Below are 20334 nucleotides of genomic sequence, written 5' to 3' on the forward strand. Positions count from 1 at the left end.
TTCCCGACCCCCCCCCCACCATCTTCCCCAAGCAGCCTCCCAGCCGGTCTCCATCCCACCCTCCAGCACCCATGGGTGCAGCCTGGGGGGGCTGTGGGGTCAGCCCTGCCCTCCCCTCCCTTCCCTCCTGCTATAGGAGAAAAGAATAGGGAAGGCTGTGGGATGGGGGATGAGGGCGTGGGGAGAGGGGTGGGGGGCGCAGAGCACCGGGGGGGGACATTTGGCACCCCAGGGTAGAGAGAAGCAGCCGGGCTTGGCCGCTTCCCACCTCCCCATAGCCATTTGGGGGGGGTTTGGGGTCCTTCCCCATCGGCTGGGGTGTGGGGGGGGGGAATGGGATTTTGGGGAACACCACCGCCAGCACGCCTGGGGAACACCGCGCTCCCCTCATGGTGCCGAGCAGGAATGTCCAAACCCCGGTCCCCCAGCACCACCCCGAGTTGGGCTTCCACCAAAAATGAGGGCAGGGAGGGGGTCCGGCACCCCCAGCCCCCCAGCAGCAGAGGGGGACGATGCTGAGGCTGCACCCAGGGGACCCCAAATCTTCCCCCCCTGCCCCATCCCGGCGGCACAGGGCTGGAGACACACAGAGCAGGCCAGATGTCCCCCCATCACCCCCCCACGTGGCTCCCATGCCCCCTCCCCACATTTCCCTTCCTCTGCCACCTCCCCTGAGCATCCCCCCATGGCCCTTCCTGCTCCCCTGCCATATATTTTCCTTTCTGCCTTCACCAGGAAATATTGGCCAGCGCGTTCATCCTGGAAGCCTCATTGATAGGGGAAGTGCATAAGACATCTCCATTAATGCCAAAATAATTCACGGCAATTAATGGGATTGACCTTGAGCGGCGACAGAAGGCGAAGAAGCCCCTGAGAAGGGCCCGCTGGGTGTGATGGCGAGCGGCAGCACCACGGGGGGAGGACGGACCCCAACCCACCCCCAGAGCACCCAGCACCTTTGGGTGCTGCCAGGAGGCTTTGCAAGCCATGCCGGGTGCCAGGAGGAGGCCACCCTTTGCTGGGACCATGTTGGGGGGGAGCTCTGCCCCAAAACCCACCCCAGGACCCGTCCGGGAGGGCAGAGCACGGTGTCCAGCGTCCCCAAAACGCCCGGTGGCTGCGGCGAGGGGTCCAGCCCCAGCAGGCAGGCGACGGCCGCTGGTTTTCAGAAAAATCCCGTGATTTATAAACCACTCTCCCGATTGCTTTGGGGAGGGGAGGGCTGACTCACGGGCTGCAGTCCCCGGGGACGCGGGGAGAGGCGGTGGCACGGCCGTGATTCATCCCTTCAGCCCGTCCCCAGGGCGCAGCCTCAGTTTCCCCACTCCAAACCTGGCCCCGGGGCAGGGAATCGGGGCCGGTGTCAGCACCACGCATCCCATAACACCCATCACGGGAACATTTCCCCGCTGCTAGACGAGGGCTTTGAAAGCAGGGTGCTCCCGTGCTCCCTGCCTCTGGCAGGTTCTTGGCACCGCCGCCGGGATATTTTTCAGCTGGTACAGAAATCTGTATTTTCACCCCGCCTGGCTTTTATTTATGGCTCCGGGTTGGCAGGTGGAGGGGTTGGGGTGGGTAAGGGCAGGTGGCTGCGATCCCGGTGCTTTGGGTGAGGACCAAAGCGTTGGGCTGAGGCTATCATGTCAGGGGGCATCGCGGCCCCGCTGCTCCCAGGGCACGGGGACATCCCGGCCGTGCTCCCCCATCCCAAACCCAGCCGGCAGCAGGAGCAAACCCCAAGCGAAAGCATTTCTGAAAGCATCCGCGCGGGACGGCCCCGTTAATCCCCGGCCCGCATTTCACCTGCCGTTAATCCCGGGGCAGCACTAATCACCGGGATAACAGCGGCCGGCGGACGCTAATCCGGCCCTAATCCCTGTGGGAGCTGCAGAGGTGTTGCACGGGGCCGAGGCACAGGGATGCCAACCCCGTCCTTTTGTAGGGATTTAACAGAAAAGCGAAGGGCCAGGGGTGGGGTTTGCACTTAGGGGGACACCACGGGCTGCTGTTTTTCAGGCTCTGACCCCAAAGAGCCTCCAAAACCGATAGATTGCCTATAAAATAGGGAAAAGAAAAATCAAAAAAAAAAAAAAAAAAAAAAAAAGGAATAATAAGGAATAAAGCCTCAGCCAAAACCTCTCACTTTGTGACTATTTCTCAGCCAGGATCACTGCAGGCAGGGGAGTTCCTCACCCTAAAAGCAGCCGCCCTAGTAGTGGCCAGAGCGCTCGGAGCCAGCCCCACAGCCGATTCTGCGCGGGTGGGGGATTAATGAGCCTGGAACGTGATTAAAAATATATAGCAATGCCCTCCCCCTTGGAAGCAGCACCCGAAATACATTCATATCAGCCAACTTTCCTTATATAGTTCTGATAATGACATAAATATAGAAATCCCGTAATTGCCATAAATTCATTTTATGTTATTATTTCTAAAGAAAAAGGAAAAAAAAGGCTTTTATTGTAACTCCTTGTCCAGCTGGGGGTTTGGGCTTGTCCCCTGGGGTTCGTGTCACCACGTGGCTGTGGCTCCCTACGGGCATCCGTGGCTCTGTCCCACTCCTCTTCCCCGGGTCGGGGCGAGCCTTGGCTGATCCCATACAAATTAAGCAGAGGGCACAAAGATCCTGCAGGTTTTGGCCATGAAGTGGTGGAGAGTGGGAAAGGAGCCTGCTGGGATCACCAGCAATGGGATCAGCTTGGGGACCGTCCCCATCACCAGTCCCCACGGCCACCCCACAGCTCGCCGTCTCGCTGGGGTGATGCTCGGAGAGCAAAATGGGTGGGAAAAGCAGGAAATGGGCACAGATGGGTTCATTCTCTTACAGGACATAGGGTTGAGAGGGAGAGGGAGGGCAACAGGAGGCAGAAACCCTAAAACCATATATAACCAGTCCCAGAACATGGGATAACAGGGAGAAGAGCTACAGCGGGATGCCGGGGGACAAGGCAGTGCTGGTGGCCGTCCCCAAAGCTTTGCTTCCACCCCATTTTGCCACAAGGGCTGCTGAGCCCAGAGCTCGCCCCATGGCCCACAAATTGTTTAGGCTGTACCCCAAACAGCGTAATGGCACACAGGGTATCAGAAGCACTATTTATACTATTCCAATAAATATTTTAATAGCATATAAAAGTAAGGGAAGGGCGAATCAAAGCCGGAGTGCCAAGCCATTTTGGTCTTGCGAGATAAAAACATTTCATTTCAGCTTTACTGTTTGGATTCGTCTTTGCCTCTCCTTTTACATTCTGCTGAAATATTAATTTCGGGCTATATCATAGCCCTTTAATATTTCATCTGCCATAACAAGTCAGCATTACCAAAGTTGTTGGGGCTCTGCATGGGGGAACGAAGCGGCCCCATGGGTGGAAAACCCCGCGGAGTGGCTGCTTTGAAATGGAAGGTTTCAACAGACCACCGCTCATTTATTCCCCTTTCCTTCCCCAAATTTTCACCCCATGGGGTAATTCTGGCATGAGCACACGGTGCAGTGCCCCGTATGGATGGAGGCAGCCCCGCATCCATGCAGAAAACCCACGAGCGCCGCGTTTCCCCACGCCGGGGATTCACGCACCTAATTACAGCAGCTACAGAGGAGGGGGCGGTTATCTTGGCAGCCGGCAAGGCCAGCAATAGATTTTCTTTTCTTTCCCTGTTCTTTGTTTTCTTTTATTGCTTTTTTCCCCCAAAGACAAACCCTGGCAGAGATTCGACCGAAATCAGCGCTGGGCTGTGGGGGGAGGCACGGCGCGGGGTGGTGCTGGGTATCAGGGACAGCCCCAGGTGGGGATCAGCCCATGTTTGGTGTCATTTTGTTGTCACCTCGGAGAGGGAAAGGGGATTTGCATCCCCTAAATCAAATAACAAGGCTTCGATGGCCGAGAGGCGAGCAGAAGCTGCAATCAGTGGGGATTTGGGGCGGGTGTGAGCGACCCCAGCCCAGAAAGGGACCTGCTGTTGGGGAATCCCTGCCTCTGCCTACCCAGACCCCATCACCATATACATATATATATAGGAAACCAGTGCAGGATCCCTTCTTTTCCAGCTCCTTCCCCATATATTGTTAGGGGACGTGATCCTATTTGGGACATGCATGGCAGCGTGTCCCCAGGACAGGGCACTGTCCCCACCACCTGTCCCCACGCTCCCACGGGGGGACACCAACCCATCACAACCTGCGTTGCCCTCCCTCTCCCCCCCCTTTCCCTGCCTCTCTGGCCAAGCAGGAAAGACAGACAGCGAAAAGCACTTAAGAGGAGGAGAGGAGCCCATTTGCTCTGCTTCCCCAGTCCCCCCTCGCTGGCTCAGGCAGGTCAATTTTCCAGAGGCTCCCCCGGTCCCTAATCAGATAAGGGCTGTATGGGGTGGGGGAGGATTTAGGGCTGCCCTCAGCGGTGCTGTGGGGATGAGCAGAGCTCTGTCAGCTCCCACTCATCCCCAAAGCACTGAGCACCCACTCCTGGCCGTCCCACCCAGGGGGTGCCACCCCGTGTCCCCCAAACCCACACCCCCCCGTGTCACAGCGACCCCAGCCCTGCTTCTCCACGTGCCCCCCAGTTGATTTTGGCCATCGTTAGGATGGGTCCAGCGAGGAACTGCAAGAAAAAGGATGCTTGGTGGGGATGAAGAGAAAAAAGACCCACGGCTTGGTGTCCCCCTCTGCCACCTGCCTGGCCCCGTGGGGATGGGGACAGGTTTGGGGACGGGGCGGTTGCCAGCTGAGCAGCGAGAGGCCCCGGTGGCGAGCAGGGCTTCCCTTTCCCCTTCACTGGACCTGTCACAACTGTGCTCGATGGGGACTGGGAAGAGCTGGGAGAAGGCCTGAGAGCAGCTCAGCACCCGCAGCCTCGTGGGATCTCCCCCCCGACACCACCCTGTCCCCTGCAAAGGGTTTTCAGTGACCACAGAGGTGTTTGTTCCCGGGGACCCCACTAAGTGGGGATGCTGGAGCTGCTAATTGCGAGCAATGAGGCATCCAACACAGCCCCAGGGGGGCACTGCAGCCCTGTTCTCCCCCTCAAAACCCCCCAACCCTCCCCCAGTGCCTGCCCAGCTCGTGTGTGTCCAGTGGGATCAGGACACAGCAGCTGCTAATTCATCCATGGCCACCCCGCTAATGGCCACGCTGCTGTCCCGGGGGCACCTGGTCCCATCTGGAGCCCAACCCCACAAAACCCTTTGCTTGGTGCCATTAGCAGCCCCCCCCTTAGGGATTTGGGCTGTTCCCCTCCCCAGCTCTGCTTCTGCAGCTTGTCCCAACCCTCCCCAGGGGGGGAAAAGCCCTACAAGACCACTTAGGGCCATGCATTTTTCAGGAGCCTATTTAGCAGCATTAGAGGGAACCATTTTCCCATCTGGTTGTGCACAAAGTGGATTAACCCCTTCAGCAGCCCCGCTGGGCTCAGGGGAGGCTGTGATTTTGGACTGGGGGGGTGTGAAAGGTTGGGATTTTATCCATCCTCCTGTCCAGCCAGGTTTGGGGCTGGGGGTGTTGGGAAAAAGGAGCTGGAGCTGCCCGCATGGCGCTGGGGTCCGGCACGGTGACAGCGCCGGGCTCAGCAGAGCATCCTTCACTGCTCAGCGTGCAGGAGGTGTTGAAAAGCAAAGAAAGCCCCCCAGAAAGCTGGGGTGTGGAAGAAAAGATGGGCAACAATCAGGAGAAAGGGGCTGTTTTCCCCTGGGACCTGTTACGGGCTGTTTCTTAGGGGCCAGGAGGGAAAGGCTAAAGGTTTCATGGCAAAAGCCGGCAGTTCAGACCTCTGGCAAGGGTTTCTTTCAGAGCTCAGCGATTTCTGAGCGGAGCACTTGTGACCTTGACAGTATCTGGCCAAAGATGATTCAGTATTTGGCTAAAAGGTGTTCACGTCTCATTTAAGCCCCCGATGTCTTCAGTGCTGTGCCTGATGCGTCCTTTGCATCCATCCCACAAACAGGGCTGGACGTGGGGCTGGTCCACAACAGAAAGAGCCCCAACATCTTCTGGGGGAGGAGAAATCCACCCAGGGGGGGGCCAGCAAAGCCTTTTTGGACCAAGCTGAGGTCTGATGGGCAATCACATCCCTTCTTGGAGCTGGGCACGGAGGGAGAGGCTCCCCCACCCTCCCAGAGGCCATCTGAGCAATGCACCCAGCACCACCACGTCTCTTGTGCTGGTGGCTGCCAGATCCATATCCACATTTCACTGCAGCTTTGAGCCACAGGCCAAAAGGAAAAAGGAATAAAAAATATGCACGGTGATCCAGAGCTTTCAAATAACATCTCCCTTTATGCATTCCCATAACTCAGCTGAAGACCGCAGGCTCCCTGCACTCAGCTCCACCGCGAGCTGCTGCCCGCTGCCTGTTCCCCGCCTGCTCCAGCACCCCGTGCCCACGCTTTGCAGGCTCCAACAGCCCTGAGGGCTCTGCGAGAGGCAGGAGAAGAGGCTGAGACCCTGCCACCGGCAGGCAGGGTGGCCTTTGTCACCTCTCTTTGCCTCAGCCCTGCTCACTGTCTGCGGGGGATGCCCAAATCAGCACGGGTGCATCCCCTTTGCCAGCTTTCCTCTGCCCTTTCCCTGGTGCCTCCCCGGGTTTCAGCCCCGGTCTGCGAGCCCGGCAGCAGATGATTTAATTTTAACTTCACAGCATCTTTTTAATGCACTTCTCAGAGCAGAGGAGCTGTGCTTGGTGGCTGTTATGGGCTGCAGCACGGGAGCCCAGGGCTGGCCCAGGGGACGGCGTGGCACCAAAGCTGCACAATTCCCTCTCCACATCACCCAGGCGTCACCCAGGGTGAAATCACCGACTTCACAGCATCAGAGCACGCAGAGAACAACCCAAAAAGCACAATGCAGCCACCAGGGTCCATCTGTCCCCTTTTGGAGCTGCCTGTGACCCCTGGATTTCCCCCCCGCTCAGGGGAGCCCTGCAGTGGAGGTGCTGCAAATGTTCCCAAACAAACAAGGCAGCGAGGAAAAGAAAAAGCATCCAAAGGCCACGCAGGGGAAGGCAGCAAGTTTCCGCTCGGCTGGGCAGCGAGGGGGTCTGTGGTGTACCAACAGCGTCTCCCGCTACCAGTGACATTGAAGGGAGTTGCAAAAAAAATCCATTTTCCTCACCCAGAATGGAAAGCAAAAAAAAAAAAAAAAAGAAAAGAAAAAGACATTTGCAGCCTTGAAAGATTTATGTTCCCCCTCCAGAAGCTGTCAAGAGGCCCTGGGTCAGCTCGGTGCAGGTGCTGAGCACCACCAGGAGGGTCCCCAGAGCCCTTCCCAAGGTGGGGGGGACATGGGGCAGGGGCAGCCCCAGGGCTGGGCCAGGGGCTGGGGGCAGAAATCCCCCCCAGCAGGGTTATTCTGCAGGGAAAGCACCTGCCCAGCCTCACCCATCAGTGATCTTAATTAATTACCATCCTAATTAATTCCTATGGCTCCCCCTTGCACTACCCCATCTTAATGACTCGCCTCTGAGATGCCGGGGCTGTGTCTCCATCCTCCTCGGGGGCTGCGGCCCCCCAAACTGGGACCAGTGCTCACCTAACTGGGAGCAGCCCCTGGCCACCAGAGGGAGAAGCTTCAAAACTTAATTTGTGCACCTGCTGACGATCAGGAGGCTGAAAAAAACGGGGCTGAGGGGGTTTCTTTTCTCACCCCTTTGAGCATCTTTCTCCCCAAAAAGGAGGGAGGAGTAAGGTGGGGGTTCCCCCTTAGGCGGCTCACAGTGTTGCTTTATTTTTATTTATTTTTATTTATTTTTTTTTCTTGTTTTTTTTGAAAGGGAAACCCAAAACTAGTGCAAGACACGAGCCCTGAGCTGTCTCTCCCACTAACCGAGGGGCAGGAAGATTTCCAGCCCCGCTGCCTGTGAAGCCTTTGCCGTGCCCAGCGCTCGCTGCTGGCTGTGCGGGGTGGTGGCACCGAAGCACTCACAGCCCCAAGCTGGACCCAGCACCCGAATCGGGGCATAAAAACACAGCATCGAGCCGAGAAGCTGCCTCCAGCACTCTGCAAAGCTTTTATGGGCCATCTGATATTCCGAAAGCACCGGAGACAGCTCCTAGAAGTACCAAACAGCTGCCCCGGCGCGTCTGCAGGGCCCTGCAATTAGCAGTAATTAGCAGCAGCCCCTGATGGGGATGCATCCCTGGGTCTGACGGGGTCTGACGCTGGCCCAGGCCCCCCACCACCACTGTCTCCCACCGCGGCAGCCCCAGGGGCAATCTGGCTCCCCGTCTGCCGGCGCTGAGCCCTCCGGAGAACTCTCCGGCGCCGCAGTTATCAGCACGGCCGCAAGCCAGACCTGGCAGAGCGTTAGTGCCATCCCAGGAGCCAGCCGGCTATTTTTAATGCCACTAAAACACAGGCAATTTTTCACTTAAGCCTCCATCCCGGCCTCCCATTTACCTGGGCTGGAAGCGAGCAGAGGCTCCGGCAGCCCCCAGCACCCCGCGCTGCACCTGCAGCACCCCGAGGCTCCCTGCAGGGAGGATTCACTGGGCTCAGGCTGTCCAGCAGCAGGACAGTGCCTGTCTGTGGGGCTGGGAATGGGGTCTAACTTATCCCTTATCCCTTATCCCTTATTCCTTTTCCTTTTTCCCTTTTCCCTTTTCCCTTATTCCCTATCTCTTTTCCCTTATTCCCTATCTCTTATCCCTTCTTCCCTATTCTCTTTTCCTTATCCCTTATTCCCTATCTCTTATCCCTTATCCCTTCTTCCTTATTCCCTTTTCCTTATTCCTTATGCCATATGCCTTATTTCCTATTCCTTATCCTTTATCCCCTATTCCTTATGCCATATGCCACATGCCTTAATCCTTATTCCTTCCTTACTCCTTATTCCTTCCTTATTCCTTACTTTTAATGTTTTATTCCTTATTCCTTATGTATTTATTTTCTTATTTCCTTATTTCTTATTTTCTTATTTCCTTATTTCCTTTTTCCTTGTTCCTTTATGTCCTTACCCCTTATCTCCACCATTCTGTACACGGAGATGCTCTGCTCCAAGCTCACTTTGGAGACCAGCAGTATTTTGGGTGCTGTTATCCAGGAAAAAGGCCCTGGGCAAGCCAAGGGAAAGCCTTGGGAGCATCTCCCCAAGAGAAATTTTGGGGCCAGCTGGGTAGGGGTCACATTCTGGCAGGGACATCACCCCTCAGGCTGACCCTAGCTGATCCCATAGCAGGGAGACCCGGGCTTCAGCTTCCCCTGCGTGCAACGGCCGATGTTCTGGGCAGCTTGGATTTCAGCAGCGTCTGCTCCTTCAGCATCTCCTGCCACTTCAGCACTTGCCGATGCTTTGGTGCGGGCAGTAAGAGCAGCTCGGTGCTTCCCGGCAGCCCCGAGCCCTCTCCTCACTGCGGGCTGGCTTTGGGATGCCCACGGGGAGGCACGGGCACGGAGAGCATTAAGAGGAGGAACAGCAACGCATTAACGCAGCGCTGCATGCCCGTCCTGACCCTGCGGCCCGCAGGTTTCATAGGTCTCATAAATATATTGACAAGGGTTTTATTTTCCCCTGTGCTGGAAAATGAAGGCTTGGAAATGGAAAAGGCTGAGAAACCCTGCCCCGGTGCCCTGTACTTACCTTTCTCCTGCCTCTGGCTGGGAGCCCATCGTGTCCACAAGTGCTTCCCTGTGTCAGAGGGACAGACAGCCTCATGGAGAAGGGAATAAACTCCCCACACACCCCAGTATATAACAAAAAATGATTTTTTTTTTTCCCCAGGATGAATACTTTCCCATTTCGTGGAGGGGACCAAGGTTTCCCTGCTGAAGGATGGGCACTTGGCACTAGCAGTGCAGCTGGGGCAATTTGTCTGGATTTTGCTGTGAGGAGAGGATTCCTCCCCCCTCCAAATGCAAAACTGTGTGCCTGGAAGTGGGAAATTTGGGAGATTGGTTTGTCCTTATGATCCCTGCCATATCCACATAACTCAGTATTTGCAGTGCCTGCAGACACCGAGCTGAGCCACTCTCTACCTCCCTTCAACCTGCTGGGAATTTGGGGAGGGGGGACCAGCAGCAGTCTCCAACTAACCCAAAGCAAATTCCTCTTCTCCCTTTTTTAAAACTGCCAGAAACTGGTGGCAAATCCCATTTCCCATCACTCTGTTTCCAGCCCTGTTCAAGGTGCAGTGTCCCCCCAAAAACCATTGCTCTTTGCAGCAGCCCTCACAGTCCAAGGCTGGAGCCCCGCACTTTGCCAATGGATTATTTCTCTATTAATAAAATCTCCGTAATTAATGGGGTTCGGGTTGTGGGTTTGGTTTCCCAATGCACACAGCACCACGGGCCCTCGTGCCCCAGTGACCAGCAGGAGCTGGCAAGTGGGGAATGCTAAAAAAGAAATCAACAGGGGATTAAAATGAAAAACCAACCCCACCAAATGCCAAATAGGATCTGATAGCGGCGCAGCCCGCTCAGGTGGGCTGATGGAAGATAAGGACCCGGTGCCACGGAGAGCGGAAAGCTCTCCAGGAGGAATATTAAAACCTCGCCGCAGAAGGATTGGAGGTTTATCGGCGTCTTTTGATGGTAATAGATTTTTGTAATAACCCGACTTTATTACTGGAAACAATGCGAGAATGCGAAGTGTCTCGGTGTCTAGCTGGGAGCATCCTCCAGCCCCTTCAGCTCCCTGCTCCCGCTCCCAGAGCCCTACCGCTGCCCAGAGGGTGCAGAAGGGTCTCGGTGGGAGTCAGGGAGGGAAAAAGAAATCCCATTGCAGCCCCGTAAAACCACCTGAAATTCCCTAGAGCCACCCGGAGACGGCGGGGAGAGGAAAAACGCTGTCAGCGGGGCTTCAAGCCGCCCCCACGTCGCCGTGCTGTGCTTTCTTCTGCAAACCGCTTCCTGCCAGGCAGGTGCTCCTTCCTTTACGGGCTCTTCACACCTCCCCAGCGCTGCGGTCGCCGCTGTTATGACGCTGCATTTCTTCGCAGGCTCTGCAGAAAGGAGCCACGGAGCTCGTCGGCATTCGCCCCCCAGCTGGGGGAGATTTTGGGGGGAGAGGTGGAGCCCAAAGCAAATCCCCCCCTGGGAGCGCCGAGCCATCCGCACAGGGTTATATTTTTTTCTGATTTGTTTTTTTTTTTTTTTTTTTTTGGCTGAACCCTCTGGAGCTCAACCTTGGGCTGGTGTCTTGTCTCCCCCACCAACCCCAAACCCACATTTTTTTCACCTAAATCAAGCCAGCATCCGGATGAGCTCTGCTGTTCCCCAGCACCGAAGCTGAAGCCGGGTCTGGCAGCACCCCAAAACCCAAATCCCCCCCTCTGTGGAGAGCCCTGGTGCCAGCCTGGCTCCACCGTACCGGCCTCACACAAATCACATTGAATTATTTCATTGCTCTTTCTGGGAATCGCCAGTTAAGGCTTTTACGCCGCACGTGCTCCCGGCGCAGAGAGCTCCTGGTTTTATCCACCTGTCAATTTGGGGTCTGCCCACCCTATAACAGCTCGCGGGAGAAAAGGGAAGGGGAAAAGCAAAAGCTGGGCTTTGTCATGCAAGAGGATAAGTCTGTTTCCTGGTTTATAAGCATCATTTCCCAGATACCCATCTGAGCACCGAAATACCAGCCAGACACACTGGCAGGGGAACCACAGTGTCCCCGGTAAATAATGCTGGTGTCCGACCTTCTCCCCTTCCCCAGGTTTTCTGGGCCCACGAGATGGATCCGGAGACGCCAAAAAAATAATCACAAACTTGTCTGAGTTCTGTCAAGTAGTTGATTAAAGAAAATAAAAGCTGAGGAAATCGGAATGCTTTGGGTTTTGCATGGGCAGATGGATGCTCTGCCTCTCAATCACTTTTCTCTTTGAAGCAGCCTTCGGGGAGGCTGGAAATACCCTGAAATCCAAGCGGCTCCCACCACAGGGTTTCCTTTCAGCCCCCAAAACCTTATCATTTAATTAAATCCAAACCCAAACGCTTTGATTAGAGCCCAAGACAGAAGCATCGCTTTTTTCCCAACACTCCTAGCAGCCAAAACCCCAGGGACCACAGGGGTGGGGGCTCCCGTGGGTCTCCCAGCCAAGCAGAGGTGACACAGCAGCGGGGACAGACGCGGGACCCAGCCGGGTGGCATCTTCTGCCTGGAGACCGAGGAGGGATCTGGGGGAAATCACGGGTCCCTCCTCTCCCAGAGCAGCTCTGGCTCACAAACCCATCTCTTCCCACTAAAAACCACGCTCTGTCCAATCCCCTTCGCCACTTTTTCTATCGTGTTACATTTTTGTTATTATTTTTTTTGGCTGGATTTTTTTTATTTTTTAATTTTTTCAGCAGCTGCCGGCTGAAAGTAGCGGGCCGGCTGCAGGCGCACGCCTCGCAACTCTGCCTGACCTCAGCTCCTTTTTTTTTTTTCCCTACAGAGATGGTTTTTTATTTGTTTATTTATTTTTTCCTGGCTCATTTCAAGCCTGAGCTCCCCAGGCAGTCAGCCCCAGACGCTCCCTGACATCTGCTGAAATCCCATACACCGGCGGGGGAGCCAAAACGGGCTGGGAGGATCGGGAGCCATGCACGAGGAGGTTTTGGGGCTGTGGTGGGGCCAGGAGGGGTTTTTGCTCCCTGCTCCCTGTTACCCATGGGCTGGGGTTGATGATCAGTGGTTCTCACATCACCCGGGTGAGGTTTCAGTGGTTGTAGGGGCGTAGAAGATACATTTTGGGGTCTGGTCACATTGGGCTCAGTGCCATGAATTTTCCATGGGAACCGTGTGGGCCAGGCAGGGGTTTGGGGCTGCAGGAGCTGCTCCAATTATCCCACATGCACCAGGAGGCTCCTGGAGGGAACGAGGCAAATGAAACCCAAACTGCCCCAAAATTACGGCATGTGGCCAGCCAGGGCAGCACACCCCGCACACCCCCAGCCCTGCCTCCTTCTCCTCTTTCCTTCCCATCCTGCTAATTTCAATCGCGGAAAACTCCATCTGGGTAAAATATAAAGCCAGCTATTTTATTTTTTTTTCTCTATATATTATTATTATTATTATTTTGCATATTGAGAGTGTAGTGGATGTAAACCGCGTTATCTGGATGGCTTGCTGGCTGAGCACAGCCTCCGTTTTACCATACTAATGACTTTTTACACTCCAGGTAAAATCAGAACAAGACAAGAAGGTTTTAGAAAGCTCGTTCCGACAAATTCCTCACTGTAATTACTGGAGCAGAAAGAACTCATCAGCAGTACATGCCGTTGCTCGGGGCGCTAAAAGTCTCGAGTGGTGAATGGCCCAGATACGGGGGAGCAGCAGCCGTCACCGCCGCATCGCCGGCCCGGCAGGTCCCGAGGAGGCGAGGAGAGCTGCTGGCAGCTTCCCCCGGCCGACGGGCGGCACGAGAAGCAATTTTATAGCCCAGCGCTTCGGCAGCCATCCGTCCTCCCCGGGGTGCTGCAGCGGGTGGCGGTAGGGCGTGCGGTGGGGCGGGTGCACGGTGCTGGTTGCTCGCTGCGGGGTCGGAGGGGAAAGGATGGGGAGCAAGGAGCAGGAGCCTTCGTCGTGCCCGGTGGGTGGGTTTGTTCAGGTGGTGGCATCCAGAAAAGGGGGAGTAACCCCTTGCTTAGCGGTATTTAAGAGATGCTGGAGGGCCACGGTGGACACAAAGCCCAGGTTAAAGCTCTAGGGGTGCAACTTGCACCCAGCAGGATGGCGCATGGGGACCAGCAGCGGGACAGGAGGAAGGGATGGGGCAGTGCGGTGTGTCCCTGGTCTGGTCCCAGCCCCAAACCCTCATCCCCAAAGGTGTTGGGTCTGGACCCCCTCATGGTTTGCATGAGGAGCCACTGGGTGAGGAAGGGGCTGGGAAGGTCCCCAAGAGGGAACCAAGCCCAGAGCACTGATGGGGTCCCCAAAGCCCAGGGTTGAGCTGCGCTGGGACCCCAGCTCTCACTGCAGCCCCAAGTGAAGCCTGTGGGGTGCAGCAGAGACGCACCCCATAAGTGCCCCCTTCCCTGACCCTGTTTTGGGGACTGCTGTGGCCCTGGTTTAATGTCCCAAGAAGGAAAAGAGGGGCAGGGAAGGAGGTCATTGCCCCACCACAGCTTGTCACTGGCACCAGGGCAGGATGGAGACCCCAGTGCACCCTCCCTTTCCCCCCCCAGGAAGGCAGAGGGGATGACAGCGATGGGGGATGCCCTCCCCAGCCTTCACCCTTTCCCGTGAGCTCTGGGGCAGTTCATCTCCTCGCTCCTCTGGCCTGCTGTAACAGCACGCAGGAGACTTCAAAGGGATGAAGGCTGAGGAGGGAAGCACCCTGCATCCCCCTGGGGCCCTCAGCACCCATCTCTGCACCATCAGGGGCTGTTATCAAACCAGGGCAGCTCCGCAGACAGCCCCACACTGCCACCAGCACAGCTGGCACCTGCACGGGGGGGACCAGGACCAGTTGTGTCCCCTGGCAGCATCCTTCACCCCGCTGCATCCCAGCCAGGCTGTGGGAAGGGCTGTGCCTGAGCCTCTTCTCTCCCTTTGGGACTTCCCTCCCCTTCCCTCGGGGTGTCTGCACCCCAACTTCTGCCCCGAGCCCAGCAGCGCTGGCGCGCACGCAGGGGGTGGGTATCCCTGCTCCTAATCTCTCTATCTCCTAATTAAATATTGATGGCAGTTAAATATTCATGGAACATTTTGGCTCCGAGTTTTTATCTGTCTTCAGGCATACGCGGGGTCTTTGATGTGTTATTTTTCTGGTCACCCGAGGTCCCAGAAGCCTCCAGACTTGTCAACACTCTTTTGAGCATTTTCTCCCCCTTTCCACATGTGCATTCATTTCGGATTCCCTGCTTCTTTTTCCCCCTGTACCCTCTTCCATATCTCTTTCCCCAGGACAGAGCAGCTTTCCCCCGTGCTGAGCATCCCCAGCAGGGCTGATCCAGTGCTGGTGGGACCCAAGGGGATGCGGGACGAATCCCTTCCACCTCCTCCATCCCAAGAAACTCCCAGATGGTTCCCATGGGGCTGGGAGCCCCTTGGGGTCCCCAGAGGACAGGGCCATGAGGTTGTGGGGCCAGCTGGAGCATCCCACCTACTCCATACCCCCAAAAAAACAAAGGGTCCCCAGCAGGGCCCGAGGCAGGTGTTGGGCAGGAGGAGTGGGCACGGAGCGAGCTGTTCCTTGGGCAGCACTGACATCTTCTGCCAGACCGAGGGAAAACAGCAACCAAGGCTCGGGGAGATTTCTAGCTGAGAGCAAGGCAAGGCACGTTTCTCCCCGGCCTTGCACGGGCAGCAGCAAACTGGAAAATAATTCAGAAAATTAGCACACCAACCCTTGGCTTTAATTTTTCAATACATGATGTGCCTAGCCGAAGGAGCAGAGGGGTGGAAAGTTTTTCCCATCACCTTTCCCCAAAATACTTGCAGAAGTATTTATGGAAAGCTCCTGGGGAACACGGGAGGACACCAAGGACATGACCCAGCCGAGCTCCCCATCGATGCCGTTCTCTGCTCTCCACCACCACCTCCCTGCATCCCTCCAGTGCTGCCCAGCCTGGGCTCTTGTGCCTGGAGAAAATCCACCCAAAGCAAAAAAAAAAACATCGAGGTCTTTAAACGGTACCAGCAGTCTTCACCCAGAAGCAATACTGGAAGCACACGGAGATCCCAACAAGTCCCCAGGCTTTGACTTTTTTTTTTTTTACCCCAGCTCCCAGTGCAGAGCATTTCATGAGCATCTTACTTTATCTTTTGGGGTTTCTCTGTTATTATTTTTTTCCCACCAACGAATGCTGCTTCTTGCCTTTCAGGTTGCTGGGAAATGATGCGTGTGCAGCCTGCAGGCTCAGAAGTCAGGGTGCAGGCAGAGGCAGGGAGTGCCTTGGGTTTTCTCTGAGTTTTCAGCTCTTGGTTTTTGAAAGGCCAAGGTTAGGGAGGGGGAAGCTAACACCCAGCTCAGGCAGCCCAGCCCTGATCGTTATCTCCAGCAGAGGAGTTTGGTGTGAAATCAGCTTTTCAGCCAGGGCTGCTCGGTGACAGTCAGGATGTTGGGGACCAAAGGACACGGAAATGAGTCACACACCCGTGGGGGTGCCCAGGGCGAGTGGGGGCTTCAGCCAGGGACAGTTTGGGGAGGAGAGCTCTGGGGGAAGAGCATCTCAAGGGGGGGAAGCAGCAAAGACCCTTTCCCAAGCTGTCCAGAGAGAAGCCATCATCCTAGACAAAAGGTTTTTGCCTTTATTTTAGGGGCTTTGAGAACATCTTTGGGGTCCCCAAGCCTGCAACTCACTGCAGCCCCTGAGGCCATCCAGCTGCTGCTTTGAGTGGAAAACCTCTCCCTTTGGGGCTGTTTTCCACAACATGGGATGAGGAGGACCCACACCCCCAGTCCAGCACTGGGAAGGGGGAATGTCCTCATCCAGACACCAGCCGTTGATCCCAAAATGAAGACGTGTGCTCAGAACACCACGGATTTACAGGAAATCATCCCAGCTCCCTTGGCTTTGCTCAGTTTTCAGTTTCCTCAGCTGGGAGGTGCTTTCGCCCCTGATGGATGCTTGTGAAGTGAGGACTTGGCCATGACTCAGTGAATGAATTCTCCACCCAACAAGGATGAAGCCATCTGGTCTGTCCCATGTCTTTACGCTTCCACCTCCCAGCAGCATTTGGGAGCAGAGGATGAGCCCATCCCTGCAGCCCCGGGGCAGCTCCCGGTGCCCGGCTCCAGGTTTTGAAGTGAGCCTCCGTGGGGTTTTCCAGCCTCAGACCAAAAAACCCTCCACCACTTTTTGGGGGAGAGGATGGCACCTCTCCAGGTTTCCAGCCGCGCTCTCCGCTGGGGTGTAGGTTTTGGTGAGGGGTGACTAAAAGCCACCGGGGGAAGGTGGATGGGTCTCATGCCAAGCTCAGCAGAAACCATCTCCCCCGGTGGCTGGGGAAGTCCCGAGGGTGGCCAGGGACAGCAGGGACACTGTCAGCCTTTAGAAAGGAAATCTCACGAGTGGGGTGTGCATTAAGTGCTTATCTCGCCATCAGCCCCGGCAAGGTAATGGAAACGCTGATCTGTTCCAACCACGACAAGAGAGGTAAAAGGGAGAGGAGTAAATCAAACAAATCCTTCCAGCTGTACAGAAAGCAGCCCTGACCAGGTGAAGCTGCTTTGATTACACTCATTATTTTGGCTGCCCCGGCAGCAGCAGCGTCCCGTCCCGCAGGCGCTGTGCTTAGATCTTTGTCCCCTGGGTTTATCGATCAGCTGGGATGAGGAGCACGCCACGGCATCAATAACGCCTATGCAAACACAGCTGAAAAAGCAGCTGTTGCTGCTCTGCATCTCTAAAGGATGAATTCTGCTCAGTGTGGGGCTGAGGCATCGTCTTGTGATCCAGCAGGGGGATAGCAAAGGGAGCTCGGCACCATCAGAGCACCCAAACCCCTCTGCCAGTCCCCAAATCCACCTTCCTCTGCATCCCATAGGATCTCCCAGTGAAGTAGAGGGACAAAAGCCCCACGCAGGAGGGAAGGAGAGGATGCTGGACCCGCTCCGTGGTGCCCACATCCCTCCTCCACGTGGCAGAGGCTGGAGGTCTGCCTCCATCCTGAGGCCAAGCGACCCCAGAGGCACCGGGAAGGCCAGATAAAACAGAGACAGATGAGAAATGGTGACATTCCTGGGGATTAATTGCATGGAGTCACCTAGTGCGTGGGGTGTTCCCATCCTCAGAGTCCGATGGGGGCTGAAAATTCACCTGGCTCTAAAATCACCCACCCCGGTGCCAGCTCTCGGGGCTCGGGGCGGAGGCGGCCTCAGGTGCTGGGAGCATCATCCTCGGACTTCCCCAGCCTGATGCATGGGAGTCCTGAAAAGGGTTTTTTCCCATTACAACAAAGCCTCATTGTTTTCCTTGCATTTCTGTTTCTCGTTCTCATTGCCGGGAAAACACCGTAATTTGGGGGCTGAACATTCCCTGTGTGGAAGCAGCTGGTGCTTGCGAGGATCCAGCCCGGACTTCCCGTGGCCACATCCAGCACGAGCCACGCTGCCGAGAGCAGGTCGTCATTTCAGAGCCACGCCGTGCTCTCACCGGGGAAGGAGCCAGGCTCAGCAGGGTTTCAGCCCATCCTTGTAGGATAGCAGGGCCAGGAGACCTCAGGGCATGGGGCTAAGAGAGGGGAAAGGATGGATCTGGGAGGGGAAAGTGGAGCCAGGTGTCCCTTTTCCTCCACTCCCGGGGAGTCAGCTTAAGCTGGAAGAAATTAAACTGGTGATGGGAAGGGGCTGCTGGCAGGCACGGAGACTTGAAACTCCCCCTTATTTGCACACTGGGGCACCTCGCAGCCCCCTCGCCACAACCCAAATGTGTGTGCCCCATCAAGGGAGCCTGGGAGCCAAAAACTCGAGGCTGGTCCTTTGGGAAACAGCTCTGGAGAAGAGCCAGCGGAGGGAGGCAGGAGGGTGGTGTGGTCCTGCCATGGAGGGGCCCGGTTCCCTGAGGATGGGGGCAGCCTGGACTCCCCCCCCCAAAGCCTTCAGCCCCTCGCAGGTGTCCCAAGCCACGGGGATGTGCGGAGGTGGGTTGCAGCCCACCGCCCACCAGCTGTCAGCTGCTGGAAGAGGAGCTCTGGGATTTGTCTAGGCTGGGAGGGGGGGGGGTTCGGACAGCTGGGGCAGGCAAAACCCCCTGGGGAGGTCCCAGTCTGGCCTCTGCTGTTTCCCAGCTTGTCACAGCCAAGAATGTCACAGCCCATCCCCTCTCCCAAAAAAAAAAAAACAACAGCAGGAGCCACGTATATTCCTTCTGCAGCTGGACAGAGGCTGTTTCCCTATGGCTTTCTGGGATTCTGGCACCGGGGTTGGCCATCGGCCCCCATGCTGGGATGCACAGCGATGGGACACAGACATCTGCTCTACTCCCATGGACACGGGGCTGCTGCTCCCAGATGTGGTGTCCACGGGGAGCGGGTCTGGCTGCCAGCACCCTGCTGGGCTCCTAGACGCCGTCCTGCCCTATGTGCCCTGCAACCCGCCTGGGAATTGGGGTGTGGAGCCAAACTCGGGGAGCAACCCACCCATTAGCCCCAATGCCAGAGGCAGGAGTTTGGAAAATCCCAACCCCATTGGGTTCTGGGAGCAGTTTTTCCTCCTTGGGAGAGGAAGGAAATCGCCCACCCTCTGTGCTTTGGGACATGGCCAGGAACCAGGTCCTCCCCCTGTCTACGCAACTGCTGGCCCCACTGGAAGCAGCCCCATAAAAGCAGCCCCGTCCCAAGCAGGAGGGAGCACGGAGCAGCCCGCAGCCCTCCTGCAGCCCAGCATGGCCAAGGCAGCCGGGGCCTTCTGCGTCCTCCTCCTCCTCATCATGCTTTGCTACCAGAGCCTGGCCCAGAGTGAGCACGGCCACCCGGGGGACTGGGGACGGGGACAGTACGGAGACCCCCGAAAAGAGGGAGGGGGTGCATGGGGGTGGGTTTGCTTCATGCAGGGGTGTTGGAAGGGAGCTGGGGGCCTCCAGGCTGAGCTGAGCTCTCGCTGTCCCCCCCAGGAGCCCCGGCCGTGCCCGACAAGTGCTGCTTCAACTTCCAGATGAGACGAATCAAGAGGGACAACGTCGTCTCCTGCTACGCCACCAGCCCAGAGTGCCCGCACCAGGCGGTGATGTGAGTACCCCCTGCCCCTCGGGCAGCACCGAGGGATGCAGGCATTGCTGCTTCTTTCTTTTTGGTGGCCAGAGCTGCTCCTGCACTGCCCAGGGGTGGGATGGGGCATGAGGCATCTCCGAGCTCCCCCAAAACTGAGCCCTGCAGCCCTGTAGTGCGTCCCCTCTAAGCCTTTTGCTTCTCTCTGCACAGCTTCAAGGTGAAGAGCGGCAAGGAGATCTGCGCCCAGGCGGGCAGGGCCTGGGTGAAGAGGTACCAGCAGAGCTTCCCAGTCAGCTCCTTCTCCATCCCCAGCTAGCGCGGCTGTGGGAACCCCGCGGGGCCCTCCAGGGTGACCCCATGGCAGAGGTGGCCATGGGGACACGAGGGGCAATGTGGCACATCGAGGCTGTCCTTCCCATTGCGGCCCCATGCCCAGCTCCAGGCTGACCAGCACTCACCTCTTTGTTTTTTTTTCCATCCCCGGATCCAGCATCCCACTGGGACGCCCAAACCCTGGAGCTCTGCACGCAGGCAGCTCCGTACCTCCTGTATCTTTCACTGTCCCCCACCCTGGGACCAAGGCAGGACGGGGTCTCAGGCAGGGGACAATTGCTTTGCGGGTGGCAGCACCGGCGGGTCGGTGGCACGGCGCTCACCAGGCTTCCTGCAGCATAGGGGTTAAGAGGGAGTAGCTTCACCCTTTTTTTTTGTACGGCGTGGTGATGGAATTAAAGGGAACTTTGTACACACAAACATCTGGCTGTGAAGTGTCTGGGGAGCAGGC

At 56.7% G+C, this 20334-nt stretch overlaps 1 protein-coding gene across 1 annotated transcript; it reads left to right on the plus strand.

Moving 5' to 3' along the window:
* The first annotated feature begins 19202 nt into the window (after positions 1-19202).
* On the plus strand, positions 19203-20303 carry LOC309886056 (C-C motif chemokine 3-like). The gene is made up of 3 exons (XM_082776594.1): positions 19203-19298; positions 19454-19568; positions 19761-20303. Exons 1-3 carry the CDS (start codon positions 19226-19228, stop codon positions 19864-19866), a joined length of 294 nt encoding a protein of 97 aa, XP_082632720.1. The 5' UTR covers positions 19203-19225; the 3' UTR covers positions 19867-20303.
* Positions 20304-20334: the final 31 nt, after the last annotated feature.

The sequence above is a fragment of the Aythya marila genome (assembly GCF_965140915.1).
Source record: "Aythya marila genome assembly, chromosome: 20".
NCBI classification, from domain to species: Eukaryota; Metazoa; Chordata; class Aves; order Anseriformes; family Anatidae; genus Aythya; species Aythya marila.